The following is a 27,779-nucleotide window of genomic DNA, read 5'->3' as shown; positions in this document are numbered from 1 at the left end:
TCACGGTAGATTTTCATGATTTGATTACAGAATAACACTGATCTGTACACCAACAGAAAATCACAAATATTAGTAAAAATTGTTTATTTGTGAACTAGCAAATGAAGAACACCTGAGATTATGTTACTTCTTGTACATACAGTCAAACATTGCACATACTTTTTACCTGTACAGTAAACAATTTATTAATTGTTAGTATAAATGTTGTTACACTGTAGTCAATTTATAATAAATGGGAAAACATAACAAGGGAAAAAAAGCATTAAATTGTGCGCTACATAAATACTCAGTGCTACTTATATCAACATCTTGGGTCATTATGCAAAATCCATGAGGAGCACCTGGATATTTTTTCCATTATTTTTGTATAAAACATGAACAAGACAGAAAAAGCTGTGCATGTGCTTATAGACGTGAGCATAGATTTGTAACAGAGCAGTTTGGACATCACAACTGGTTGCTGTGAATGATTTTTGGACACTTTCCTGGCTGTATGCAGTAGCTGTTGTGCAGAACGAGGCCAGCGGGACACTGACAGCCTGGGATGCAGGGCTTGAAGCAATGACTCTCTATCTCACCCAGCGGCTTGTCAACATTAAAACATGTCACGGGACATGGTGGGCCGCACTCGTCAAACACAAACCCCCTCTCTACAGGGCAGCCCACAGCTGAAACAGAAAAGGAAAAAAACTCTGAAGACATAGCATAGCATATGTTGACCTTTGACACATTTCAATTAAGGGTAATTCTAATAAGACACATTTATTTCTTAGTTAAGCCTCTATGCTCACCACACAGTGATGCGCTCCTCCACTGCAGGATGACCCCAGCCTCTCTGCACTGGCTGGCATAGGCCTCCAGCGTGTCACACAGACACTCGTCAGAATTGGAACCACATGCACAGAGGTCGTACACGCAGGCGCCGTACCACGGCTCGGGAGGAACGACTCGATGGCAGGGCTTGAAAGCAGCAGATTTCAGGACTCTACAGTGAGCGTTCGCCCCCTTCCTCGCCTGGTATCCTGCACTTTTACAGGGATCAACGTCCTCTCCGGGACGACAGGAAGAGAGGGCATGGTTTCCATCTGTCACCTTCAATAAGAGGTATTTGAGAGGTATTAGCAGTCAGACTACTTGCATCCCCTCTCCTTTTTAAAGCAATGTTTGTGTCGTAAACATACTCTCCAACTGTTGCCAAACTCAGCCTCTGATTGGCTGAGTTGGCCGCCAGGCTTCAGGAAGTCATCCTGGTAATAGTTGTTGAAGTTTCCACAGAGACCACAGGTTTGACCTTTGTATGAACCTGGCACACTCACTTCCAAGTGTGAACGAGGACTCCACAGCACCTAGAGGTAAACTGGTGGGTGTGTAATTGTGTTTATAAAGATGTTCACACTGCGAGAACTGCCATGCTGCTCTACCTTCAGTCCAATGTTCGTGTTGAGCAGGACCATGTTGGTTTGTCGCTCTACAAAGACGTACGGCTCTCTGAGGAAAGGCAAAGCCACAACCTTTTCATTTACCTGGAGAATTAAAAAAATATATAGCATGACTGAGTGGATGTGTAACAAAATACAACACCATCTTACGCTCAGTCGCACACAAACCTTAACAACCCAGTTTTGGAGGAGCTGCACAGTGATATTTCCTAGAAAGACCGTCACCTCTTTGGTCCAGGACACGCCGTTACGTCCACGATCATCATTTGTAGCATGAACACTGTACAAAGATAAACCGTGAGGCTAAGGACTGTGAACCTTTAAAGATTTCAGCCATCTTCACGAAATTAGAACAAAAATCCTGATTTTTGTGGCTTGCAGTTGGTTCAAGTGTAATGGACTATACTTATATAGCACCTTTCTATCTTATAGAGACACTCAAAGCACTTTACACTACAATCTGTGACCTCATTTACCCATTCATACAGCACTCTACTAGATCTCTACAAAGGTACATCATTCTAAAGAGACTAATTAGTGCTTTATCACGTTTATACACTGATGGGACACACATCAGAGGCAACGAGGGGTTCAGTGTCTTGCCCAGGGACACATCGGCATATGACTGCTGGTGGATTCGAACCCCCAAATTTTGCATTGGAGGACGACTGCTCTAACCACTCAGCCACAGCCGCCCAAGTGTAAAGCCACTGCAATGAACTCTGATGTGGACACGATGCCAACATCATCTGTAAGCATACCTAACTTAAACTTATAAAGATGAAACATCACAACGTATTTGTGAATACATTTTTTTTTCTTCTATTTTTGCACGTAGTCATCGGTATATGTTAGTGCAACAAACACCATATTTATCCTTATTTATCTGTATGATTTTACAACTGCTGAGTAAAATTGTATGAAACCTTGAAGAGAGGTGCAATGTGGGTAAAGAAAAAGCTAACTTATTTTTAAAGTTAAGTTGCTTTAAAAAAAAAAAAAAAACCTAGTAGTTTTGATGGTGAATATTCTCATAGCACAGGGTTATTAAACTATTTTGAAGTGCACTAAACATTTGCAAACATTATAAACGTTATGATGTGCAACAAAAATGCTGGACCACGGGCCTGTTGAGCTAACTCATCATCTGGAAAAAGGCTACAATAAAATTCACCATAAAGGGTTAAAATGGACTTAATGCATTTAAATATTAACTTAATCCTTTTAGATGGACTTATCAGAGTAATTTTTACTGCAGGAATTTTTTTCTTAAAAAAGAAAAACAATGAGATTTTTTAACGTAGGCTTTATTTACTTAACTTTATGTGTACAGTAATTTAACAACTAAGGATTTTGCAAAGGAACTCTAACTCGAAAAAAAAAACATTTCCAAGTGCTGCATTGTGGTATAATGAACAAGCACAAAGGCTCCTTCTGTTATTATGTCATCTGACTATTTTATGTAAAACAACCTCTCAGCATGTACAACTAAAATACAAGACAACACTGGACAATTAAAGGCAACTCTCTGACCTGAAGTCTCCACTTTCACAGTCCTGCGTCAGGACGTACGTGCACGCTCCCTGGAAGTGAAACATGCGGCCATCGAAGGTGCGATAATGAGGATCACCGAAGGCGATGCAGGTAGCCGGACGGGGAAGACAATGAGGACAACACAAACCTGGAATGACTGCAAGCATCTCATCCTGAGATGGACACAAACACAGAACGTGTTGCACTGAGACGTCCAGAGTTGAAAACATGAATAGACTATGAAGACAGTCAGAGGAGAACTGATGAGACTTTTTGACATTTCTGACAAGCAGGTGTGTGTTGTGATACTGACAGCTGCACAGGTGAGCGGAGGGCAGCGTTCACTCCTACAGTGTACATCTCCAGACACACATGTGCAGCTGGTGCACTCATCCACCTCCCACTGTTCATCGGAGTGATACACCACCCCCTGGTACAAACACGAATCCCCTGAGTCTGCAACACAAAAATACTAACTTGTCAGACCTTCATTCATTCATTTATTCATTCATTCAATATTTATTTAGACAGATAAATCACATTGAGCCTCGAAGCCTCATTTACAAGTGAGACCTGCTTAGACGGACAAAAAGTAATGAAACTGACACATATAGGATTTGGAGACAAAAAAAAAAATCCTATCAAACACTTTCTCCTTGACCGAGGAGAAAGACCCTGATATTTAATAAACACCCCGCACATAGGCACATAGTGACGTAGACATTCTGCAGGGGAGGGAAGACGACAAGAGCGGTGATCAAGTCAAGGACACTGTAAGAGTTCTGATAAGAATGGTACAGTCAGTCAGTTCCCTCTGGTGAGATCCATAAACACTCTCGTGCCGAGGTCGACCTGGAACAGCGCCAGAGAGAATCCGAGAGCCCTGAAATGATGAAGCAATGTTTATTCAGTCGGGCCCCTCTGATAGGTCCGCAGACTTTCTCGGTAGGAGAGGAAGGGAGGGGGGCAAAGCATCAATTTACAGGGCCTCCAGGCAAATTGAGATAAGGTGGCCAGTCAAGGCCAGTCGTGGAGCCGAATTCAGATAAGCAACATAATTGTTTTGGGAACAGGCAGAACTTTGCTGATTCATGTCTGCCTTGAGTCTTTGCTGGTCCTCTCAAATTCCAAACGTCCAAATTAAGTGGACAGACGCAGGCAGTCTGACCAGGGCCAAATTTGCTGCCGATGACTTCCTTGTTTGTTGATAGACCAGGAACCACCAATCCATCCATCCATCCATCCATCCATCCATCCATCCATCCATTAGCTTTACCCGTTTATTCCATTTTGGGTCATGGGGGTCACCGGTGCCCATGTCCAGCAATCACTGTGCGAGGGGCGGGGTACACCCTGGACGGGTCGCAAGTCCATCACAGGGCCACATAGAGACAAACGAGACAAACAACCATTCACTCTCTCACTCACACCTAGGGACAATTTAGAGTTACCAATCAGTCTAGCATGTTTTTGGTCTGTGGGAGGAAACCGGAGCACCCGGAGAAAACACACGCATGCATGGAGAGAACCGGGGTTTGAACCAAGGACCTGCTCGCTGAGGGGCAGCAGCTCTACCAGTTGCGCCACCGTGCTGCCCGGACCAGGAACCAGTCAAATCCAAAAAGCATGAAACCAGTTATAATAAAGCCAATTGTATATGCATCCTTTGCGCTTGTCTTCATGTCGAGAAAAATTGGCTCGCCTGAAGCTTGTCTTCTCATTGAGAAAATTTTACAACTGTGTTGAGAGACCAACTGAACATAGCAAAAATGTACAGTTCGGAAGATAAGTAGAGAGAGGCTCTCAATCAACCTTTATTTAGACAGGTAAATCCCATTGAGCCTCGAGGACTCATTTATAAGAGAGACCTGATTTCAACAAAGAAAGATGACAACAATGGACAACAGCAACAACAATAAACAGTTATAAAAAAGCATACTATAAGTAGAGAGGCTCTGAAGCAGTTTCACAGACAGGACAGAGCAAAAGCAAAACGGAGGAGGGAGAGGAGAGGGAAAGCGTCCGCCCTTGACAAGAGCAAGTGGTGAAGTGACAGGTGTGCACAGATGTGGGTGGGAACGCCGTCCATGTTCTGCGTCTCATACCTCGGCATTCATAGCAGCACTTTCCTGGAACTTTCACTTGTTCCTGGCCGCTCACGCAAACAGCAGGTACGCACTCTTCAATGCTGCACTCGATGGAGCCCCACTGAGGATGCAAACAAAGAAGATTACTGACGTAGAAACGTTAGATGATCTTTGCACAAGTTAAAAAACTTTTGTCGTTTGACGGTAGACAAAGACAAGCCTGTGGTGAGAAGGTAAAGTGTTTCTGTCTGGCTCACATTACAGGTGCACGTGACGCAATCGTCATCGCTGTCTGTCCAGCTGGTGCCATTGGACACGCGCCTGTTCTGACCCTCGACCACACAGTCTGTGAGGAACACAAGAATACCATCGTTATGAAGGATATCTATTAGCAGCAACATAAATCCTAGTGGAAGCAGCTGGAGTGTGTGCGCATTGTGTGTCTCACCTTTACACACCGGGCAGCATGAATCTGTCAGAGTGAACTGTTCGATAAGAGGGCAGGTGAGCAGTGGACATGTTTGCTGTAAGCAGGTCCATGTCAGATCCTTGTTGGGAAACACAAACACAGCATCACTGCAGAAATGAACTTAAGCTGTTAAAAAAATAATAAATAAAGGTGTTTCAGTACTTAATGTTTTACCTGGCACTGGCAGGTGAAGCAAGGGTCATCTGTTGCTAACACTTCGTTTCCGATCAGTGTGGTTGTACAGTTGGTGAGAGGCTCTAAACACAGAGGAGTGTTAAAGAAGTCAGGGATAGTGCAAAAATACCACACCTTGTCAGAGCGGTTTGACACTGACGTGCACAAACGGGACAGCAGGAGTCCGGTCCAGAGAAAAGGATGTTGCTCTTGGGACAGTCGACCAAACTGGGACACTGTTTTCTGTAGCACTTCAGGTGTTGTTCTCCATCTGGCATCACCTGAGATTTAAAGGGATCAGATCACAACTGCTGGTATTGTTTGTCCTTAATCTGTTTCTGCATCTGTTTTTGTTGCTCCATTTTTTTGAACATTTATCATAAAAAAAACCTGGTCGTTGTTTTCATAATTGAAAATTCAACTAAAATTTGCCTTTGGGGTCAATAAAGTGTATATTTTATTTATTAAGTAACTTATCTAGAAAGCAAACTGGCAGAGATAAAAGTTACCTTTGTTTGATCGTCACAATCTTCTGACTGATTTAAATTCAATCAGTACAAGCACAGACTAAATTAGTTACATAAATATGTTTAAAAGTAACAACTTACATCAAATATCACCTGGAGAAATTGCATTGTATGTAAAAATTTAGTCATGGGCTGAATGGATTTGTAGAAATCTGCTAATTTAGACTTCAAAAGTAGATAAACACTGGCTAAAAGCAGCAAAGGGATAGTTAAAATGTTAAAAGTAGTAGAAATTTATCTTAAAGCTAAAAGTAATAAAATGATAGCTTAAAATATACAAATTCTAGCTAAAAGCTAAAAATTGCAAAAGCTAGCTTAAATATAAAAGCAGCTAAATGCTAGCTAAAAGCTACAAGTAGTAAAAAGGGAAAAAAGGAGCCATTACGCTGAAGTAGATCTTAAAGAGAATAATCATATTTTTGAATGAATCAGAAATTTCAATGTATTTTTAGGGGAATTTTCTTTGTAAATAAAGTTAAATATTTTGAAAAGTATAAAAGTTACAACAAAATAAACAAATCTGTTACAGAATGTTTTGAATGAACTGAACATTTTGACATGTGAATGATTAAAATAGCACAACATATGCAGACGTCAGTACAAAAAGATACACAAATAAAATACAAAAAAATTAAGAGAGACAGGATCTCTACAGCATGAATGCTGAATCAGCATTTCACTAATAAAAATGCTCCACAATAAAACTTCTTACTTCGCATGTGCAGATCTGACAGGGGTCTTGGGCTGGGTGGAAACTGTCTCCCGGGCTGTACACTCTGCCCTCAAATACACAATCTCCTCAACAACAAACAGAATGATTTTAGAGAATAATAGTAATAATAGCAACAAAAAAAAAAAACAAGTGGCTAACATTCATTTTTATTCTCTTACAAATACGTGAATTTGCTCACCAGCACACACCGGACAGCACTCTCCGGGCACGCTGATGAAGTTTATGCACGGAGACAAACAGTGCACCTCAGAGCAGGTGGTCACTCCATCCACACACATACAGGTCATACAGGGGGTGGAGTCTGCAAACCAGCTGCTGCCCTCTGCATGCTCGTCTCCTCCGTACATACAGCCTGTGGACAAAACTGCTGATTACTTGCTGTCTTTACAATATAATATTAATATTAATAACAATCAACATCATCAATGGTCCATTACCTCTGCAGTGAGGACAGCAGGACCCCGGATCGGTCACCTGATGCAGACAGGGCAGCTGGGGACACTCAGGAGACGAGCACTGCACCTCACCTCTCTGTTGGATTAAACAACATTAAACCCAAGGAAAGCAAAGGTGTGTATGAAAGAAATAATAATAACGGATTAAAAGCAAAAACGAGGAAGTCACACCTGGCAGGTGCAGGTGGAACAGTGGTTTAAGCTGGGGGTCCAAGTCTGGCCGTCACTGAACTCCTGTCCATCCAGCACACACCCTGAGACCCAAAACAGAGAGGTAGCAGAGACGAGCACACTGTTTATTTGAGGAAATGATCTGAGAAGCACCTGTGCACTCTGGACAGCACTGGCCTGGCTTGGTCACGGGCCGAGCGCAGCGCGTTGGTGGGCAGACAAGGGGCACGCAGGAAACGGTGCCTCTGATACACGTGCAGCGCTGGCAGGGACTGAAGAGGGGTGTAAAGATGTGAGCGTGAGCGTGGACGACACCCTCATACAGGCAGGAGTCACAAACGGGGCAGCAGTTATCCGACGAGACAGGATGCGAGCACTGAACTGGACAAGGTTTCCTCTGACAGTTCACCACCTCATTCTGATCAGAAGGAGAAAAAAAAACCTATTTAAATTAAGAACTATTTATTTTATTCAGTAAGAGATGCTGGACTGACCAGGCAGGAGCACTTAGAGCAGGGATCAGACTGTGACGTGAAGGTGGAGCCGGATGGATGCTCTTCACCCTCATGAAAACACTTCCCTGTGCAGACCGGGCAGCACTCCCCAGGAGACGTCTCTTGGTGGCGACAAGTGAGGCGAGGACAAGACGTACGCATACAAACCACACCGCCGTTCTGCATAGACACACACACACTTGACTTAAAAATGAAAAGTATTATGCGGGGCTTTACAATACATGATGCACTTTACTGTTCAAGGCAGGATTAAGACCGTCAGAGGCCCCCGAGCACACGCGCTCAGATTTATATCCACTCTCACAGAATTTTTGGAAAGCTTTTTTCATTGATGAAAAGCTGACATGGAAACCTCACATAAATAATTTAAGAACAAAAATAGCCAAATCTATTTCAGTACTGTACAAAGTAAGGGAGTTAATGCAATAATTGTCCCACACTTAATTTACTGTATTGAAGTCTGGGGTAAAGCATGTAAAACAATTACAAATCCTTTTTTTATTTTACAGAAAAGAGCTGTAAGAATTATCACTAGAAAAGATTATAGCTATCCATCAAATACATTGTTTTATCATCTGAAGGTATTAACATTCTATGACTTGGTTGATTATAATATTTTACTGTTTATGTATAAGGTTCACAAAAACATACTGCCTTCTAATATTCAAGTACATTTTGTTAAAAGGGAGAGTGGTTATTATCTTAAGGGAATAGAGATGTTTGTGAAGCCGTGGTTTTGTACCAGTTTGAGGGAGCGGTCTACTACAATTCAGGGAACAGGATTGTGGAATGGTCTGAAGGATGATGTTAAAACTGCCAGATCTCTGTACATATTCAAGAAAATGTTAAAAGTAAATTTTCTGAAGGCATATGAAAAAGTATAATGCGTATCTATACAAATTTTGTTTGAATTGATGTTGTTTTTATTTAGCTTAGTTTTTTGTTTTTTTGTAAATTACTTTTGTTTGAATATATTCTGAGCAAAAAGGGGCAGATATCATAAGATTCATTCTTCTGCTGCCTTTCATTTTATTTTTGATTGTACACATATTTTTTGTTTTCTGTTGAATATAGTTATTTTGTTTTTAATGAAATGAATAAATTTCTAAAATTAAAATTAAATCTCTTTTCCCTAAAGCAATTAGTCTGACGTTACCAAACATGAGCAGAGCTGACAACGGTCTTCAGGATGCTGGAATCGCTCTCCGTTGAAACAGTCCCGTCCGTTAAAGTTACACCCATCACACACTTCACATGCACAGACGTCCAGAGCCGGGTGGGAGCAGGACACAGCGGGACACGTTCTCTGGGCACACACCACCTCACCTCTCTACAGAGTAAAGAAGATAAGGTGTTAAAGAGGGCTGGGTTGAATTAGTACGATGAATCCCTTACACAAATCTTTCACTCACTGAGCATGTACAGTCCTGGCACCTTTGTTCTCCTCCTTGGAGGATCTGCCCATCAGCATAAATCACGCCCTGGAAGTAACAACCTGCTCAGACATATGGAGGAATCAGTTACTTAACAACTCTTAGAAACCTGAGCTGTGATGTGTTGTGAGGTGGTTACCATCACAGGCAGGGCAGCCACATGGGTCGGTGACTGGGTGAGGACAGAGAGCTGCAGGACACGACTTCCTCACACATCGAACTGAGCCGCTCTAAGAGAAATGAGCGTTAAAATAAAGAAACTAAATAACAGGATATGATGGCACAGAAGTTTAAGCTGTTGCCTCCTATTGTGAAGTTTACAGGTTTGCCTCCAAGCCTTTCTGAGTGGAATTTGTATGTTTGCCTCGTGTACAAGTGTTTTCTTTTTTTAAAAGCTGCTGTTTTCTACCACAGACAAGCATGTTAAGTTCATTAGTAACCCTAAATTGTCACTTGGCATGAGTGAGAGTGTGAGTGGTTGTTTGTCCCTGTGTGACTGTGATGGATGTGCGACCTGTCCAAGGCGTACCCAGCCTCTCACACAGTGATCACAGGTGATAGACACCTGCTCCCAGTGACACAGAAAGGAAAAAGTGGGTAGAGATAATGAAGGGATGGATGGATGGACTCTGTTAGTGCTGACGGTACCTGGCAGACACATTCAGAGCAGGGGTCCCCTGGGTCCGTGATGGATTGTCCACTGAGGAGGACCACATTGTTGTAGAAGCAGCCTGACAAATAAAAGCAGGTTTATTGGATCATTTTGGAGTTCATTAAAGTTTGAAACCAGAATTAGATTTTAACAAAACATACGTTCACATTCTCCACAACATTGTCCAGGTGGTTTGTATGGGTGATTACAATCTCCATAACACGCTAACTTGGTGCAGATGATGTCACCTCTGTAACAGTAACACACGCTGCAGGGGTCTTTGTCGTCACCAACCTCAGTGCCATCAGGAATTTCTCTACCATGAAATGAGCAGCCTGCAAGAAGAAGAAGAAAATTAGAAGACTTTTCTAGAAGCTGCTTATTCTGATAAGACTACAATCCCCATTCATAAAAACTGCTTTGTAAAATGCAAATAAAAACAAAATCCAAAGACATGCAAATCTTATAGACTCATATTTTATTCCCAATGAGCCATGCTTAACATGTAAAATGTTTAAACTAAAAAAGTCGTTTTATGGGAACAGAATAGGTAATTTGGAATTTAGTGGCAAAAATAAAACCATTCTCAATGAAATGGAACATGAATAACCAAAGACTAAGACAAGAAACAGCTGCAGGAGCATTTTTGATTCTAATTAGGTTAAATGGCAACAGGTCCGTAAGAGGACTGAACATAAAAAGAGCATTTTAGAGAAGCTGGATCTCTCAGAAGTAAAGATGGGCAGAGGTTCACAAGTCTGTGAAAAACTAAAAATAGTGGAACAATTTCAAAATAATGTTCCTTTTCCATTCAATCTTTATTTATACAGGCCATAGCCTCATTGAGCCATGGGGACTCATTTGCAAGAGGGGCCTGTTCCAGACAGAACATATAAAGTACAGACAATATTCCTAGAATATACAATCATACAGTTCATATGTTCAGTAGACAGAGTAATAATGAGATTTTAAGAATCTGGAGAAATCTCTGTGCTTAAAGGACAAGGTTGAAATTGAATGGGGGTCAGGCAGCACTGCAATAAAAACAAGTCTGTTTTGGACATCAGTACATGGGCTCAGAAATATTTTCACACAGTTCTATGTGCCATCCATAAATGCTGGCTAAAGCTCTATCATGCAAAAAGCCGTATATGAACGCCATTTAAAAATCCCTTGCTTTTCTCTTGGCCACATCTCACTTAAAAAGTGAAAAACTGTTCTGTGGTCAGACGAATCAAAATTAGAAATTCTGTTTTGAAACTACAAATGCTACACCATCAACACAGAAGAGGACACAGACTTTTATCAGCTCACAGTTCAAATGTTTTCCAGTGGCATAGGGGTGCATTAGAACAATACAATACAACTTTATTTATAAAGCGCTTTAAAAACAACACCTTTGGTCAAAGTGTTGATTAGTGCTTATGGCATGAGCAGTTTACACATTTGGAACAGCACTGTCCATATAGAAAAGTGTTTACAGGTTGTATAACACCGTAGGATCACAGCCAAAAGTATTTTCATGGAAGGCCTTTCATATTTCAGCAAGACAATACTAGAATACATATTGCCTCCATGCCATGGCTTTGTAGTATAAGAGACTTGGAGCTGAACTATCCTGCCTGCAGTCCAGATCTGTCTCCACTCCAATACATTTGACACATCATGAAATGAAAATAGTTCAGTAAAAAAAGACCCACCATCACAGACATTTACACCTCAAGATGCAGGAAGAGGGTCACCTGCATCATGAAGGACCCCACTCACCCAGCACACACACTTTTTGCCCCACTCCCCTCAGGCAGGAGGTTAAGAAGCATTAAGTGCAGAACCACTAGACTGAAGAACAGCTTCTACCCTGCAGCTGTTAGACTCATGAATATCTAACCAGAATAATCACTGTGAAAAATCACATCATGTTGCTGCTGATCTGTTTCATGCTGCTGTGTTCATTCATACTCATCAGCTCACTCAGACTCATGTTCGTGCCGCTGTTTGGCGTATTGTTTTTATTTTTTATGCTATTAGTGCTTATTGTGTTTTTAGTTAACGTTTTTCTTAGTTCATATCTTAGATCTTATTACTGTTTTTCTGTTACATTTTAATACTTTGTTGGATGTAACAGGGACCCTGTGTACACAATTTTGTTCCACCACATGAACCACATGTGGTGCGACTGACAAATAAAGAACCTTGAATCCTTGAACAGCTAGAATCTTATTAGACAGAAATGGGACACCATTCCTCTCTAAAACCTCTAGCTACTGGTCTCCTCAGCTCCAGATGTTTACAGGCTGTTGTAAAAGAAGGAGTTAAACGAGGCCCTGTTTCAAAAATTTAAGATTAGTTTAAACATTTGGTTACATTGTGAACAAAATATTATGAGATTTGCATTCTGTTTTATTTACATTTTACACAACGTCACAACTTTTTCAGCATCAGGGTTGTAATTACTGGTGGGCGCTTCATTTGCTCACCATCACAGGACATGCAGCATTGTCTCTGCACTGGGTGGTTACAGTTGGACGGTGGACAAAGTTTCCTCTCACACTGGACAGAGCCTTCACGACAAACGCACACAGCACATGGGTCTGACAAATCATCCCATGTCTCCCCGTTAGCTCGCTCTCTGCTTTCGTGCCAACAGCCTGCAAGAAAGACGACACACGTGCAGCAAGAAAAGGTTTTAAAGTATCAACATTGTTTTATCTTTAGGTTGTTGTGCAAGGATGTGTGAACCTGTACCGTCGCACGTCCGGCAACACTCCTGTGTGATGGGGTGAGAGCACGGAGCAAAAGGGCAGGGCTTGTGCTGACAGTGAACTGACCCGTTGATGCACAAACATGTTCGACAGCTGTCGGACGGGTGGTAGAAATGCTCTGTGTGTCTGTAAGGCCTCTGCTCGAACACACAGTCTGCTGGAGGATCTGAAGGAGCAGGAAAATAAGCAACAACAAAACAATCCAGTTTAGCTTATACATACATCTTATGAGATGCAGAAGGAGAATATAAAATGGCCTGATGCATGCTCAAAGAGGTAGGCAATTCTAACAAGGTTGAGTCAGGTCATCTGGACAGGTTCTTCTTGAAACAATTCATCTTGTATCCAGAAGAATTCTTCAGTCTGAGGAGCTGCAACAAACTCAGTCTTATAAGCAGCACCTTCCCATAGTGGATCAACCAGTTTGCTGGTGATGGTCAAAACTCTTCAGATCTTACATCGGGGGAAAAGCAACTACTGACCAAAAGGATGGCCCAGAAGAGTAACATCATCAGGCCAGGACACTGCAGTCTACACTCATCTGCAGGACAGCAGTCACTCGTTCAGGGATGAAGACGTTCACATCCTTGATAGAGAGGAATGATGGTTGGCGAGAGGAGCGAAGGAGGCCATCTTTGTAAAGAGAAACCGTCCATCATTAAACAGGGGTGGAGGCCTCCGTGTTCAACTGTCCCCCTCTTACAATGATGTTATTGCATCACTGAGCCCTCTGGGAATAGAAAGCGGCCATCAGGGCACTAATGATCGGTTGTTAGGCTGATAGTTCTCCTTTTGCATGTGAACAGCTGTTTTGGTTGTCAGCAGCAAACTGGCTGATCCACTACAACATATGTGGCAAAGTCAAGGACCAGGGGCCAAATGTGGCCTTCGTTAGCATCTTATCTGCCCCCCAAAATGTTATTTTAAATGTAAAATACTTTTATCACTTTTTTTCAGTAATATTTGATTATGATGTCAAAAGTGCAATAGAGAACATCAAATGAGACTAATCAAACTCTTGTTGAGGAACCTGCAAACAAGCAAAGATGTTTGGTATCTAACTTGAATTAATGTAGATTCTGAAACCGGTCCTTACTTTGAAAAAGGTTTTAACTTTTTGTAAGTGGGTTTGATACCCCTGCACTGTGAGAAGGTGTTATTTATAAGACTGAGTTTGCTGCAGCTCCTCAGACTGAAGAAGTCATTTGGGTGAAAGACCAAATGTTTGAAGAAAGATGAACCCTTCCAGATGACCTGACTCAACTTTGTTAGAGAAGATAAAATAGTAGTAAGATTAGGAATGAGATCATCAGAGGTACAGCACAGATTGAACAACTGGGAGATAATAGAGAGGCCAGACTGAGATGGTTTGGACATGTCCAGAGGAGGGACAGTGTTTATATTGGTAGAAGGATGTTAGAAATGCAGCTGCCAGGAAAAAGACAAAAAGGAGAGATATGGATGCAGAGATGACATGGAGGTAGTTGGAGTGAGAATGGAGGATGCAGAGGACAGAGTGAGATGGAGGAGGACGACGACGAAGAGGGAAAAGCCGAAAGAAGAAGGTACTTTTGGTGAAATATAAAAGTTACGGTAATTTTAAAGATCATAATTGTTTAAAATGTATTTTTATTTTGGGTTTTGAAGGGAGGCTTGTCTGTGTTTGTTTGTCAAGCCAGCAATGTATCTGATGAAGCACTAAATATGAATTTTAATGAAACTCTTATAAAATAATAATCTAGTTGTTAAACTACAACTGATTGCCTTTTGGAGTCAACCCAGCTCAAGATGACAACCACAGGTAATTGACCTTAGCTAATGCCAAAGTGGCAACAATTTAGAAGAAAATACTAAAACTGGGCTAAAATTTGATTTGGTAGAAGCTGAGCATCATCCCCAACACATAGTCTGAATGCTAACACGTCTTGTATGAGGAGTGAATTAGTAATTGTTTTTTATTAGCCGCTCTTTTCCCATCACATCGTCACCTGGACACTGGGGGCAGCAGTCTCCTGGGAGAATATATGGGTTGGAGCATGACAGAGGTGGACACCTCTTCTTTAAACACTGGACATTCCCGTTCTGTAAAACACAGAAACACAGACAGAAATAAAAACAAAGACAACGACAGGTGTTGGGCACAGAACGAGCTGTGTGTCCATTCTCACGATGCAGCTGCATGTCCTGCAGTGGTCAGTTGGATGGTGAAAGTCCTGCCCGTTAGGATACTCCTTCCCAGCATAACTGCAGCCTAAAAGAAAGTAGAAAGTATTGACTATTGAGGATATATTTTAGTTTGCTGATGATAGTTTAGTATTTTCTCACCATTGCAGTTGTTGTGGCAGCATGTTCCAGGCAGAGGGGCATTACAGTGAGGACGAGGACATTGAGCTTGGTGGCAGTCAATCCTTCCGCTCACACACCTGCACTCCTCACACACACTCACAGGATTAGGAAAAGCCTCTCCATCCACAAATATGCGGTTTTCAAAAGAGCAGTCTGTCAAAAATAAAAACAATGAACATCTCTGATGATCAACACATTGCAGATTGATATTTCACACTATCCGAGGAGCCATACCTGGACATTTAGGGCAGCACTCTCCAGGCAGGGGGTAAGAGTTGGAGCAGTTGAGTTGCGGACAAGTTTGTCTCTCACACTCAACAGTCCCATGCTGAGGAGGTGGTGAAGATATACGTTAGTTGTGAAGGTGAGAGGTCGAGTGTGTGTGTGAGCAGAGACACACCCACCAGGCAGGTGCAGATGTGGCATGGCTTGTCAGGAGTGGTAAACCTCTGTCCGTTGCTATAGATACGATGGTTATAAGTGCAGCTATCACACACTTCACAACAGGAACCTCATGGAAGGAAACAGACAGTGCAACTGTTTGCATACAAAAGAAAACAACCACACATGGACACATACATAGACACACACACACATATATACAAAGACTTACCTGTAATCTTGCTGGGGTGCAGACAGTTGAAGGGGGGGCACTGCATGTGTGTGCATTTGATGTCTCCATTCACACAGGTGCAGCTGGAGCACGGGCCCTCAGGTTGCCAGGTGGAGCCTTCTTCATATTCCAACCCCTCCAACACACAGGCTGCAGCAAGGTGGGGTGTTGCCACAGGTTAGATACTGATGAAGTGCAGCTGCATGTGTGTGTGTGTGTGTGTGTGTGTGTTCATAATTACCTTTGCAGGTTGGACAACAAAGATGCGGGTCATTAATAGGGTTAGAGCACAGAACCGGAGGGCATTTCTCTTCATGGCAAATTACATTTCCAGCCTGAATCAGAGACATTTAAATCCAAATAAATACATTATGTTTAAAATAAAATGTATTTTCAGGTGTTAGCTTTAGGGTTTTTATTTATTTATTTAAAGCCCAGATTATAAATCTGAAACCTTTATACATTTAAATATCAAAAATGTCTGCTCTTTCAGTAGTGTGCTCTGACACTTAAAAAAAAAAACTTTCATACTTTTCAAAATATTCATCTTTGTTTATTAAACTTCTCTTTGAGATTTCTCTCATTTCTTCAGTACATTGTTCTCTGAAATCTTCTTCAGCAGACAATTCTTGCTGTTTTTCTTCCTGTGCTCCAATTATAGCTTTCAGGTTTGATTTAGCTAATTTTAGCCTTTTGCTGCAATTTAGCTAATTTTAGTTTTTAGCTATAGTTTTGCTAATTTTAACTTTTAACTAAAATTTTGTTATGTTAAACCTTTAGGTTCACTTTGTTTCATTTTAGATTTTAGTCGTGATAAACTAAGTTTCTGCTTGTTTGAACTTATAGTTTGAACTTCAACTACTGTTATGCTAATTTTAGCTTTTAGCTTTCTTTTTCAGCTTTTAGCTAGTGTGTTGCTAATTTTATTCATTTGTTCTTCTCTTTTGAATGTTGTTATTCATTTAGTGTTCATTCTGCTCATTTTACTTTCAATATTCAAATTTAAAGCTTCTTCAACAGGTTGCAGCAAAATAATTCAGTAATCACTGCATTTTTGCAGAAACAAAACTCTACAGTTTTACAATTATCTTTATGCGTGTCCAGTTTAGATGCAAAATAAGATTCTAGTGATCTCAAAGTTGTGTAAAATATGTCTGACCACATTTTTAGACCAATCTAAACTGTCCTCTTCAACGCTCTGCACTGAAGCAAGCTGGTGTCTTTGTGTGACAATGATTTTACAAAAGATTTTGATTATTAATATTGCTCTTTTTCTCTTCATTACCAGCAGCTGTCTCAACCCCTAATTATTTAATTTGAAAATTAAATGCATCAAAGTTTTTCTTTCTTCTTGTCTCACATGTTTAGCCACAACATGTTGCACAGACTTGCCTTACACCTGCACTGGAGGCAGGGTCCACTCCCAGCAGGGGCAAACACTTTACCATCAGCATACACCCTTCTGTCGAACTCACACTCTGCAGACACAAACTCAGATTTTTTATTTCTCAGTTTCAGACTAAGCAGTGATGCTTGAACCCAAGATGTAAAATTGACAAAAGCACATGTTTCCTCACCTCTGCATGTGGGACAGCACTCTCCTTTGCGCTTGGCTGGATGTTTACAGCGTGGTGTGGGACACGAGGCGTCCATCCGCTCACAGGAAACTTCACTGTCCTGACCCAAAGAGCAGAGACGGGATCAAATGTTTCATGTTTAAAGGAGCTGTCAGACGTTAAATTTAACTCAACATTTTTCATGAAGCATCACATTGCTGCTGAGAGAAAGGGAGTATTGAAATGTTGAAAGTTGAACCACCAGGTATGTAACGTGCACTGCTACCATCTTTAAAAACTTCAAAATGTCAATTGTTGATTTTTTTATATATCAAAAAGGAGCTTTAAATTATTCCAAACGTTCAACTCTGTTACAGTTTTTGTTTTTCAGAGTACCTCTTCTGTTTTCGATTTAAAAAAAAGTTTATATTTCCAGTTTTGTTAACATTTTATGACAAAATCTTCTTGCCACTCACAGAGCAGAGGCACTGGAGACAGGGGTCAGTCCTGGATGAGAACTTTTCACCGTTTGCGTACACTTCTGACTCATATTCACACTGCTCACATCTACAAAATCATAAATGTAAGAAAAAGAAAAGGTGTGACTTTTTGTCATTTAAACATTTCAAATCATTGAATAAAGTGATATAGATGAGGTGAGGATGCTTGTTACCGTGGGCAACAGTCTCCAGCATGATGCACAGGGTTGGGACAAGACAGGACAGGACATCGGAGAGGTGAGCACATCACATTTCCATTCTGGGAAGAAACAAAACCAAACATATTCCTCATTAATTGTGTTTATTAGTGTGTTAAAGCCGTGAGCCATGAACTCTGATAAACACACCACACATGTGCACTCCTGACAGTGGTCCCGTGAAGGGATTACAGCTCCGTTAGGGAAATCGTGTCCATTCACATCACAGCCTACAAAACACAGAAATATTTAATCTGTTTACTACACCTTGCTGCAGAATAAACAGGAAGGCCCACCCTGACAGACTGGACAGCAGCTGTCAGGTGGAGGAGCAGCAGGGCTTTTACCTGGGGGAGTGCATTTCTCCTTGTCACAGTGAACACGACCCTCCTGTTGAGAGAAGAGAGCAGGATCAGTACAGATGAAGGGAGAGACCAACACACGGCTGTGAGGAAAACCCACCAAACAGGAGCAGACCTCACAGGGGCTCTCTGCGGGCCTCCACCTGGCGCCGTGATCGTACCTGACGCCGGAGTGGGTGCAAGCTGCAAACACAAACTTTACATGGTCAGAAGCTCAATTTAATAAAATAATACAATTTAATGAGCTCCCCTCCGTCCAAGGAAGTCGTGTTTTGTTGTTACATTAGTGCCCTCTGCTGACACCAAAATGTTCTTCACTACTGCCATTAACTGTTTGGAGTCGAATTTGTCCGTTAACAAAACATCTCATGAATCACTAGACAATTTTAAATGTCAAAAAAATAATTATTTAACGTACATCGACAGCTGTATAGCTTTTTGAATCCATCTAATTCAAAATGTCCGGCACTGCTGAAGAAGCTCATCCAAGACAAAAATAGCTACACCTCAGTCACATTTACAGACACAGAGCTCAAGTTTGAAGTGGTGGTAGATGAGAGTCGTCCTCAATACATACTCTGAGGACTTAACAGATCTAGTGAGATTTCACATTATAGAATGAGATTCCACATAACATTAAACAAGTAATGTAATCAGGCTGAGTGGGGAATAAACCAAGGTTTGACAGCATGTTTCACTCCACCCAGTAAAGTAATGTGTTTTGCTTATGTTTTGAATATTAAAACATGTTAATAATGTTACATTTTCAATAAAGTTAATGTGGTTGCTTTAACAAATGTGGCTCAGTACCACTGAAACGAGCCAATGAAATTGTTTTCCATGATTAGCACTATATCATATGCATAGATAGATTTTTCTTGTTGCAGACAGGTAAAAAACTATTTAGTCTGTTTGTAGCTAAGTGCTGTCAGTTTCAGACATGACTACTACAACTCCCGTCTGTAGATTTATTTATTTAAATTGTCAAATTTTTTTTTAGATTTCTTTTGTTAAATGCACAAAAAGACATGTTTTTAACCAGAGGGATGCTTCAAATAGCAATGAAATGTTAATCATTAAAAAAAAAAAAAAGATCTGCAGCTTAAGTTGAGGTTGGAGACCATGTCAGAGGTTTTAGTCACATCTTGCACCTGTAACATTTAAAAGTGTCTCAAATTGTGATATTTTTTAAACTTGCATTGTATTTTATGTTTTGCAGTAAATATATTAATATTAATGTTACTGTTATTGTACTGTTGCTGTAAATGTAATGGCTTATTTGCACCTTGCACATTGCCCAGGATATCCTTGTAAAAAAGATCAATAATCTCAATGGGTTTCTTTCCTGGTAAAATAAAGGTTTAAATATTTTTTTAATAAAAGAAATAAATGACTAAAACATCACGTGACAAAATAAATGGAATAATTTGTCTCTTTTTTCTTTGTGACCTGACCTCTGCAGTGCTGGCAGCAGTCTCCAGGTACTGCTTCCCTCTGTGTGCAGTCTAATGAAGGGCATGGCAGGGGGGAGCACTCTCTGATACCCTCCTACCACAGAGCATACACAAAGCACACGCAATTATTTAAAAAAAACATGACAGAATAAAGTCAGCTTTATTTTTACGCTCAATGTCAAAATCTTACCTTACATGTACACGTCTGACAACCATCCAGAGTGCTGTAGGACACATTGTGCACTCTACCATCCAGATCACACCCTGAACAGAAGTCACATCATTTAATGCTTTTACATTTCACATCTTCTGTGCTTCCACCTATAAACTGTTGGCTGGTGTACACAACGAGAGTAAGAATGTGAAATGATTGCAGCCACTGGCTTTTGTCCTTTCTGGTTGCCTCCACAGATTTTCCTTGTTGCATTCTCAGTCTGCTGGGAAACATCTGGCTCAGCTTTCTTGCCAGTAATGACAGAACAGCATGACTCCGATGCTTGTTTTCACACGCACCTTTTATGGACTGTAACCATAACCAGAAGTGTCTGCAGACTTCCAGATGTCATGACTATCAAAGAAAGGTTGCACCGTCTATAAACACGAGAAGTCTACTGATGGCAAGGATCCTCCGTGAAAGAGATATGGTCATGGCTCTAATAATTCTAGTTGACAAGATCATTTTGATGAAACAAACATGATTCCAGCACATCAAAGTGCTCATCAGATGTCATTTTCACTCAGCGTGCACGTTTCAGCAGATAATGACTTTAATGACAGCTCTCCAGAGGACAGAGTGCATGAGAGACGGCAGTGATCACAGAGGTAGAGATGAGCCAGAGAGGCTGCCCACTGTGCCAACAGCTAACGGGCATTCCCTACAGCAAGCTAAGCATGCAAGAGATCAAAGTGTGTGTGTGTGTGTGTGTGTATGTATGTGTGTGTGTGTGTGTGCTTTTTTGTTTCAGGTTACCTTGTAGGGACCAGTTTTACAAAAAAAATCATGCATTGTGGGAACCAACTGTTCTTTATGGGGCCCAAAGCCAGATCGCCATAAAGATAAGTCTCGTTGGGGGTTAGGGGTTAGATTTAGGACTAAGGTGTGAATTGTGGATGGATTAGGATTAGGCATGTACTAGTAATGGTTAGGTTTAGGGTAAAGGTCAGGGTTAGGTTATAGAAAATGCATGGAAGTCAATGCAGAGTCCCCAAAAAATATGTTTACAAGAACGTGCGTGTGTGTGTGTGTGTGAGGGAAGACTCTGTAAGTGTGCAGCCATTTGGTGCCACCAGAGACTTTTGACCAGTTAACAGTAAGATGATTAATGATGGAATACACTCGTGTCACTCTGATCCCAAAAATCTACACAGTAAGTAGAACATGACAAAGTTGTAGTTTTGTTTGAGTGTTTGTGTGAAAGAAAGAAAGATGGGAATTATGTTCCAACGTCAACTACAGTCCAACATAATGTTTCTACTGACAGACACGGTTTTCACCTCAGGAGGCAAAAAGCTTCAAGTTTCCTGAGTACAGAGTACATGGTCGCCTGCTGCGGAAGGAAAATGGGTGAAAACTGTGTGGCTGTGCAAGTGTATGCATGTGTTCGTTTGTGTTAGGAAAATATTGTATAAACTGCTGGTTAAATTTGAATGAAACTTATAAAATTAGATGTATCAATTCAAGAAGGCTACCAGCAGGGCTTAATTTGTAAACTAATCAAAAAAGCAAATAGGGTTGGGCTGGGAGGGGGGTGTCTGGGGGTCCTCCCCCCCAAAATTTGAATAAAGTAGATGTGATTTCCTGCATTTTGGTGTATTTTAACAGGTTGTTAAACATCTGTTTACCTACATTTGTAAATACTCTGCTTCTGTCAAACATCCTAGCTGCTATTATTTTGACAAATCAGTGCTGTTGTGTTGATACGTAATGTGGATAACACACATGAAACATTTCTCTCGTATTTTTAATAATCATATTTTTACTAATGACTCACTTAAACTGTCGAACAGATTTGCAATTTCATTGTGCTGTTTAATATATTATTGAGGTTTTTTTTTCATAAAATTGCATGATGACTTTGACTAAGGGTAGAGGCAGAAATGCTTACTTGAAAGGGCACGCATGTGAAATTAAGAAGCTCGTAAGTGGCTGTTGTGTTGAATATTAGTGTTTATGTAATTATTTTCAGTTTATATATCCAATATAAGTTCTATTTGTTCAAGGCAGTCATATTTGTTTGTAACTTTATTATTAGTAAGCCTGAGAGTTACCAGATCCAAGCAAACAGTTACCAGAACGCGCCCTGTCAAAATAAGAGTTCCCGGATTCTGTTCTGGCAAGATCCGGCTCAAATTAAGCCCCGGCTACCAGACAACCGACCTTAGCCAACACACAAATGGCTATAACTCAGTCAGATTAACAGAATCTGAGAAGTTTGATGTGGTAGTATCTGAGAGTTTAGCGGGTTTTTTTTGTTCATATTTTAGATTTTATTACTGTTTTTCTTTATAATTTATACTTTTGTTGGATGTAACTGGGACCAATGTACACAATGTCGTTCCACCACATGTACCACATGTGGTACGAATGACAATAAAGAAACTTTGACCTTGAGACATCCTCAACATTAACAGCTCTTGTGGTTAATAAAATAAAATAACTTAGTCCTTTTTCCTTTCCTTTGAAGCGGGTGACATGCATGCCTCCAAGGATTGCTTGGTCTTTAATTGATAATGAGATTTTGTTCTGTTGCTGCTCGATTTTGTTGACAATTTCATTGAATTTTCTTGGTAATATGTATTTCTTCTCAAATCCTCTTTGTGTAGTTTGTTTTTTCAGATACCTGTCTCTGCCTCTAGATGTCCTCAGAACCTTTTGTGCTGTCTCCACCTCATAGAGTTGATTAGATGAACTCCTTTAAGTTAAACCATAAAAAATGACCATCCTCCCATGCTTTGGTTTAGGATGTCAGCATGAAAACAATAACTGAGTTGCAGTTACTGAATGGATTTCATTTTTACAACCTCTTGCAAAAGTTGTTTTAATACTGCTAGAATCATTCAAATCCATCAGTGACGTTCTTTCAGTTTTGGAGGAACAGAAGCAAAGAGACCCAGCAGAACAAGAGGTAAAACTAAACATGTGTCTCCATTTTGACAACTAGTTAACTGGTTGTTTTTCTAAAAGAAGTAAATTTCTGTAAACAGGTAGCTCAACATCAGATGAGTCAGTGTCAGCATAAGTTGTCTGGGAGTGTGCAGGAAGAAAACACAGAGAGGTTGAATGACCTTCACGCTCGCCGGTAGTTTGACACGTAACCTCTCCAGATGTGCAGGAACACACAGTGTTGAGGTCAATCTGCCAGCGGCGCCCATCCTCCACTCCACGCCCGTCCCAAACGCATCCCTGCTTCACACACTCACATCCCTCCAGGTATGTCACACGGGACTGCAGGTCTGCATTCTGTTTCAGACCAAAACTAAATCGTATGTTTCATTTTTAAAAGCTTCATGAAATATAAATCTCAGGAGTGATCATTACCTGAGCTTTGACCATGTCCAGCATACGGCTCAGCTCCTCCAACTTCTTCTCCAGCTTGTCCAGCCTGTCGTCCGTCTGTATCTGAGAGACACATTTCACTCCCTGAGGAGCTCCGGGAGGCCCCAGTGCTGCTGCTCTCTGCTGCCGGTCGCTCTGGATGTTCTTGGGATAACGGCTGCTTTGGTGGATTGACTGAAGTTCACTGAGTGATGCATCGTGATGAAACCTTTGACTGGTGTCAGTCGGAGAGCTTGGACGGTTGTAATGAGTCCCTGGAAGATCATCTGAAGGAGACAAAGAGAGATATTTATTTTATTTAGTTGAAATAACTTGATTTTGAACAAACATCCTGGAGATCTGTGTCTAAATGAAGACCCACGCAGAGAAATAACAAACACTGAGGAGGTTTTATGCTTTGGGCCAAAAGTTCTGGTCTTTTAACTCGTTGAATTAAGACATCATACCCTTGAACTACAGACAAAGTTAATAAGAATATTTTTATTGGATTATTTAATTGTTCGTCGTCTAGAGAGATTGTTGTCGTGCAGCACTCCAAATAAAACACGCTATGATGAGTAAATATGGGAGACTGGTGCAAAACGTGAAAAAGGATAATTTTACTGCAATAATAGTCAACGTTTACAACTTATAAAAAGATTTTGATGACTATTTATAAATAACCTTTTTATTCCCACCTGTGATGTTGTCACAGCGCCATGGTCGCCTCATATATCCCTTCAGAGATAATTCGGCTGTCTTCAGATATCCCTGAATAAAAACACACAACAGAAGCAGAACATGTGAAGCCATTTCCACACATTTTGACAAAACTGTATTTTATGTCTTGTGATGCTGATATTTGACTTTTATTGTTTTATTGCGAAGTTATTTTCTTTTTTTTTTTTTTTCTTTTCTGTAGGCTTTTTGCAATCAAATTATTTCTACATTCTTTGTACTATTTGAGCCATTCATGTCAAAGTGTTCAGCTGATTCAAGAGAAGGTGCCAAGACATGCTTTTTGTAACTTTTGCATATTTCTAAATAATTTATTTACAAATATATTGTTCATAGAAATTCATTTAGATCTCTTCCATTTCTTCAAAATCATAGTTTTCTTTTAAACTGGCTCTATTTTTGTCTTCTTAAGCTACTTTTACTTTTTAGTTATCATCCTGCTTCTTATAGCTAGCCTATTGCTACTATAGCTTATAGCTAGCCTATTGCTACTATAGCTTATAGCTAGCACACTTTTAGCTAGCATGTTGCTACTCAAACTTTTAGTTAGTTTTTGCTGTTTTAGATTTTGCTCATTTTACCTTTTAACTAAACTTTTGTGGTTCTCTTTGAAACCTGCTTCATCATATTCTATTTTTTATATTCTTGAGCTACTTTTAGTATTTAACTATTTGAATAGTATTTTCCTGCTTTTGGCTTTTTATTTATTTATTTTACAACTTTCAGTTTTTAGCTAATATTTTGCTACTTTAAAGCTAGCTTTTGCAGCTTTCAGCTAGCATTTAGCTAATTCGAGCCAATAGTTGACAGTTTGTTGCTTTTAGCTATAGTGGTTTGATACTTTTAGCTAGCCTTTGGCTGGTTTTATCTTTTAGGTAGCTTTTAGCTACTGTCTTATTTATTTTAGGGTAACCCAGTTTCAGCTTCTTTAACAAACTTCAGCTTTAATTATTGATTATTTCCTAAAAGACAAAAAAGTAAGAGTTAAATGCAATAGGTTTTAACTGACGAAATGTAATGAAATTTATATAAAAGTGATTTAATTACTTCAATAAACAATTATTGTCTTAAATTAACTATAATCTACTGTTATTATTCTTCATCAGGAATGCATGTCTGTGTTTTCCACACGAGAAACTCACATTAAATTTGCTCTCATTTCTTTTTGGAGTGCTGGCAAGAGCAACGATGACATCTTGAGGAACCTCCAAGTTGACCCCGTTTTCACTTTTTATCCGTACAACGACAGCTTCTTGACACTCAACAAAAAACACCAGTTTGTCCGGCTCCAGGCTCACAGCCAGCTGGACCCATTGCCCCCCAGAGAGAGGATTCCTTCTTGGAAAGAAAAAACTGGCAGGAGCTCTTCCTCCAGATAAGTCCAAATGCAGGGTGTTGTCGAGGGAGGAGGAAATGATCTGGAGGATGGGTGAGGATGTAGAGGAGAGAGACAAAATGGTGGCACTGGATCTCAGTGCCTGACGTCCCACCAAATGCACCCCGATGCTGCCCCGAAAGCTGGAGTGAAGGTAACGGGAATATTCCTGAGGGAGGATCAGGTGAGCTGCTCTGGGACGGATTTTATACATCGTGCTGTTGGGAGTCTGCAGCCTGGACACACCGCTTCTGTGCTGGGATATGTTTAGGGCCGCTAACAGGTCAATTACTGGAAAAGAGATAAAAACAGAGTAAAATTAAACCCATTCATACAGTATGAAGGCATGATGATGACCCGCTGCTCTGGGTTTTGATCCAAGCACTAATTCTTAAGAAGAACTCAGAGAAAGAAAATAATCGTCTGTCACTCATGTCGGCCTCACAAATCTTAAACCTTCATGGTACTTTCAGTCTGAACAATCTGCTTCTCATAAAATGCAGCAAATATTTAATTGTGGGGAGAAAAACTAAAAATGAATGTTCTGATTCATCTATTTCAGTTGACAGGATGTGCAAGCTGAAAACCACGTGCATGATTTAAAAAACACTGTTTGTTACACAGAAAGTCAAAACCTTGTTAACACCCAGTAGTCTCCGTTTTTGTTTAAAACACCAATCAGTCTGACAATCTGGGGTTGAGCCGGAAATCGATGTAAACAAAACCGCCGGGGATTGTGGGAATGGTGTTCTACATATTTGGTTTGTTTGCCTCAGGTAGAGTTTGGAGGCCAAGTAAACATTTCAAACTGCTACTTTAGAGGAGTTGTGTTACCTTGTAGGTGGTGTTTTAGGTCTGCAGAGATCTTAGGTTGTGTCGAAGTCAAATTTATTCATGAAGCACGTCTGAAAGCAAATGAAGATGCCTAAAGTGTTTCACATTTTAGTCCCCCAAAATATTAAAATACACTAAAGTAAAAAATATGAAATAAAATGTAATGACCCCCCAAAAAATAACATTTGATAAAAACAAAATGCATATGTTCTTATAATGCTTCGTTCTGGGTCCTGGAGCATCGAACAGAGACCGATAGACCAGAGTGTTGTTACTGATGAGCTGATGTTGGAACATGGGGCCAAACTATCCATCTATCATCTTTACCTGCTTTTTCTTTTCCGGATCATGGGGTCACTGATGCCCATATCCAGCAGTCACTGTGTGAGAGGTGGAGGACACCCTGGACAGGTCTCCAGTCCATCACAGGGACACATAGGGACAAACGAGAACATTCATTCTCTCATTCACCCCTAGGGACAATTTAGAGTTACCAATCAGCCTAACATGCATGTTTTTGGTCTGTGGGAGTAAACTGAAGTACCTGGAGAAAACCCACGCATGCACGGAGAGAACATGCAGACTCCACCCGGAGAAGACTCAGCCGGGATTTGAGCTGGTGACCTTCTCACTGAGAGGCAACAGTTCTATCATCTGAGCCACTGTGCTGACTATTTGACATTTTATGAAATGTGCAGTTTCAACCCAGAAACTGACAGGAGGCTAGTGAAAAGAAGTAAAGACGAGAAAATATCAGCGTAACATGCAGACACACTATCCCAGCAGAACAGTTGTAAAAAAATGAAATGCATGATTCACTGCGGTCATAATGTTATGGCTGATTTGTGAATCACAAGACAAAATGGCAAAGCAAAGTGTTAATTAATCTGACAGACATAACTAAATTGTAATTAAAAAAGTTTTTAAAAAAGTTACAATAAATGAAAACCTCACTTACATCCATTGATTTTACTGTAAATTGTCATTATCTGTATAAAACCTCACAGTAACAGTAAAATAACATTATTTTACATTGCAGTTATAATTGTGACACTTCAGAGAATAAAGTATCCTCTCTATGTGACATATGTAGACCATATTTAGTTTTTAATTAAAAAATATTTTAGTGGTCATACAAAAGTACAAAGTATTAATTAAAAATAAACTGTAGCCTAAATCTAATTTTCCACATTTATGATGAAAAACGGACTCAAGGTCTCACCGTTCTCCGGGTTTGGAGCAGAGTGAGCGTGCAGAGACATCCCAAAGATCCACAGCAAATGCAACTTGAGCAGCAGCAGCACCGTCCTCAGCTCCAT

General features: G+C 40.5%; 1 protein-coding gene across 1 annotated transcript; it reads right to left on the bottom strand.

The window, feature by feature from the left end:
* Positions 1-447: 447 nt before the first annotated feature.
* LOC119416425 (kielin cysteine rich BMP regulator) lies at positions 448-27,779 on the bottom strand. The gene is made up of 46 exons (XM_037683661.1): positions 27,683-27,779; positions 25,394-25,917; positions 24,212-24,284; positions 23,517-23,800; positions 23,264-23,438; positions 20,169-20,242; positions 19,979-20,072; positions 18,625-18,707; positions 18,459-18,552; positions 18,313-18,392; positions 18,139-18,224; positions 17,942-18,032; positions 17,487-17,586; positions 17,302-17,387; positions 16,151-16,244; positions 15,910-16,059; positions 15,701-15,807; positions 15,531-15,624; positions 15,276-15,449; positions 15,119-15,201; positions 14,939-15,032; positions 12,934-13,116; positions 12,666-12,836; positions 10,350-10,523; positions 10,185-10,267; positions 9,676-9,766; positions 9,516-9,598; positions 9,260-9,433; positions 8,083-8,262; positions 7,742-8,006; positions 7,589-7,671; positions 7,400-7,493; positions 7,141-7,314; positions 6,942-7,024; positions 5,863-5,983; positions 5,703-5,785; positions 5,508-5,607; positions 5,317-5,405; positions 5,078-5,180; positions 3,286-3,428; positions 2,973-3,145; positions 1,608-1,719; positions 1,422-1,523; positions 1,182-1,346; positions 792-1,092; positions 448-668 (listed from the first exon to the last, which is right to left on the bottom strand). The coding sequence occupies exons 1-46, from the start codon at positions 27,777-27,779 to the stop codon at positions 448-450; spliced, it is 6,288 nt and encodes a 2,095-aa protein (XP_037539589.1).

The sequence above is a fragment of the Nematolebias whitei genome, chromosome 10 (assembly GCF_014905685.2).
Source record: "Nematolebias whitei isolate Nwh7 chromosome 10, NemWhi1, whole genome shotgun sequence".
In the NCBI taxonomy this organism is placed as follows: Eukaryota; Metazoa; Chordata; class Actinopteri; order Cyprinodontiformes; family Rivulidae; genus Nematolebias; species Nematolebias whitei.
Note: the sequence above shows the minus strand (reverse complement) of the source record. Positions and strands in the feature narration are given on the sequence as shown.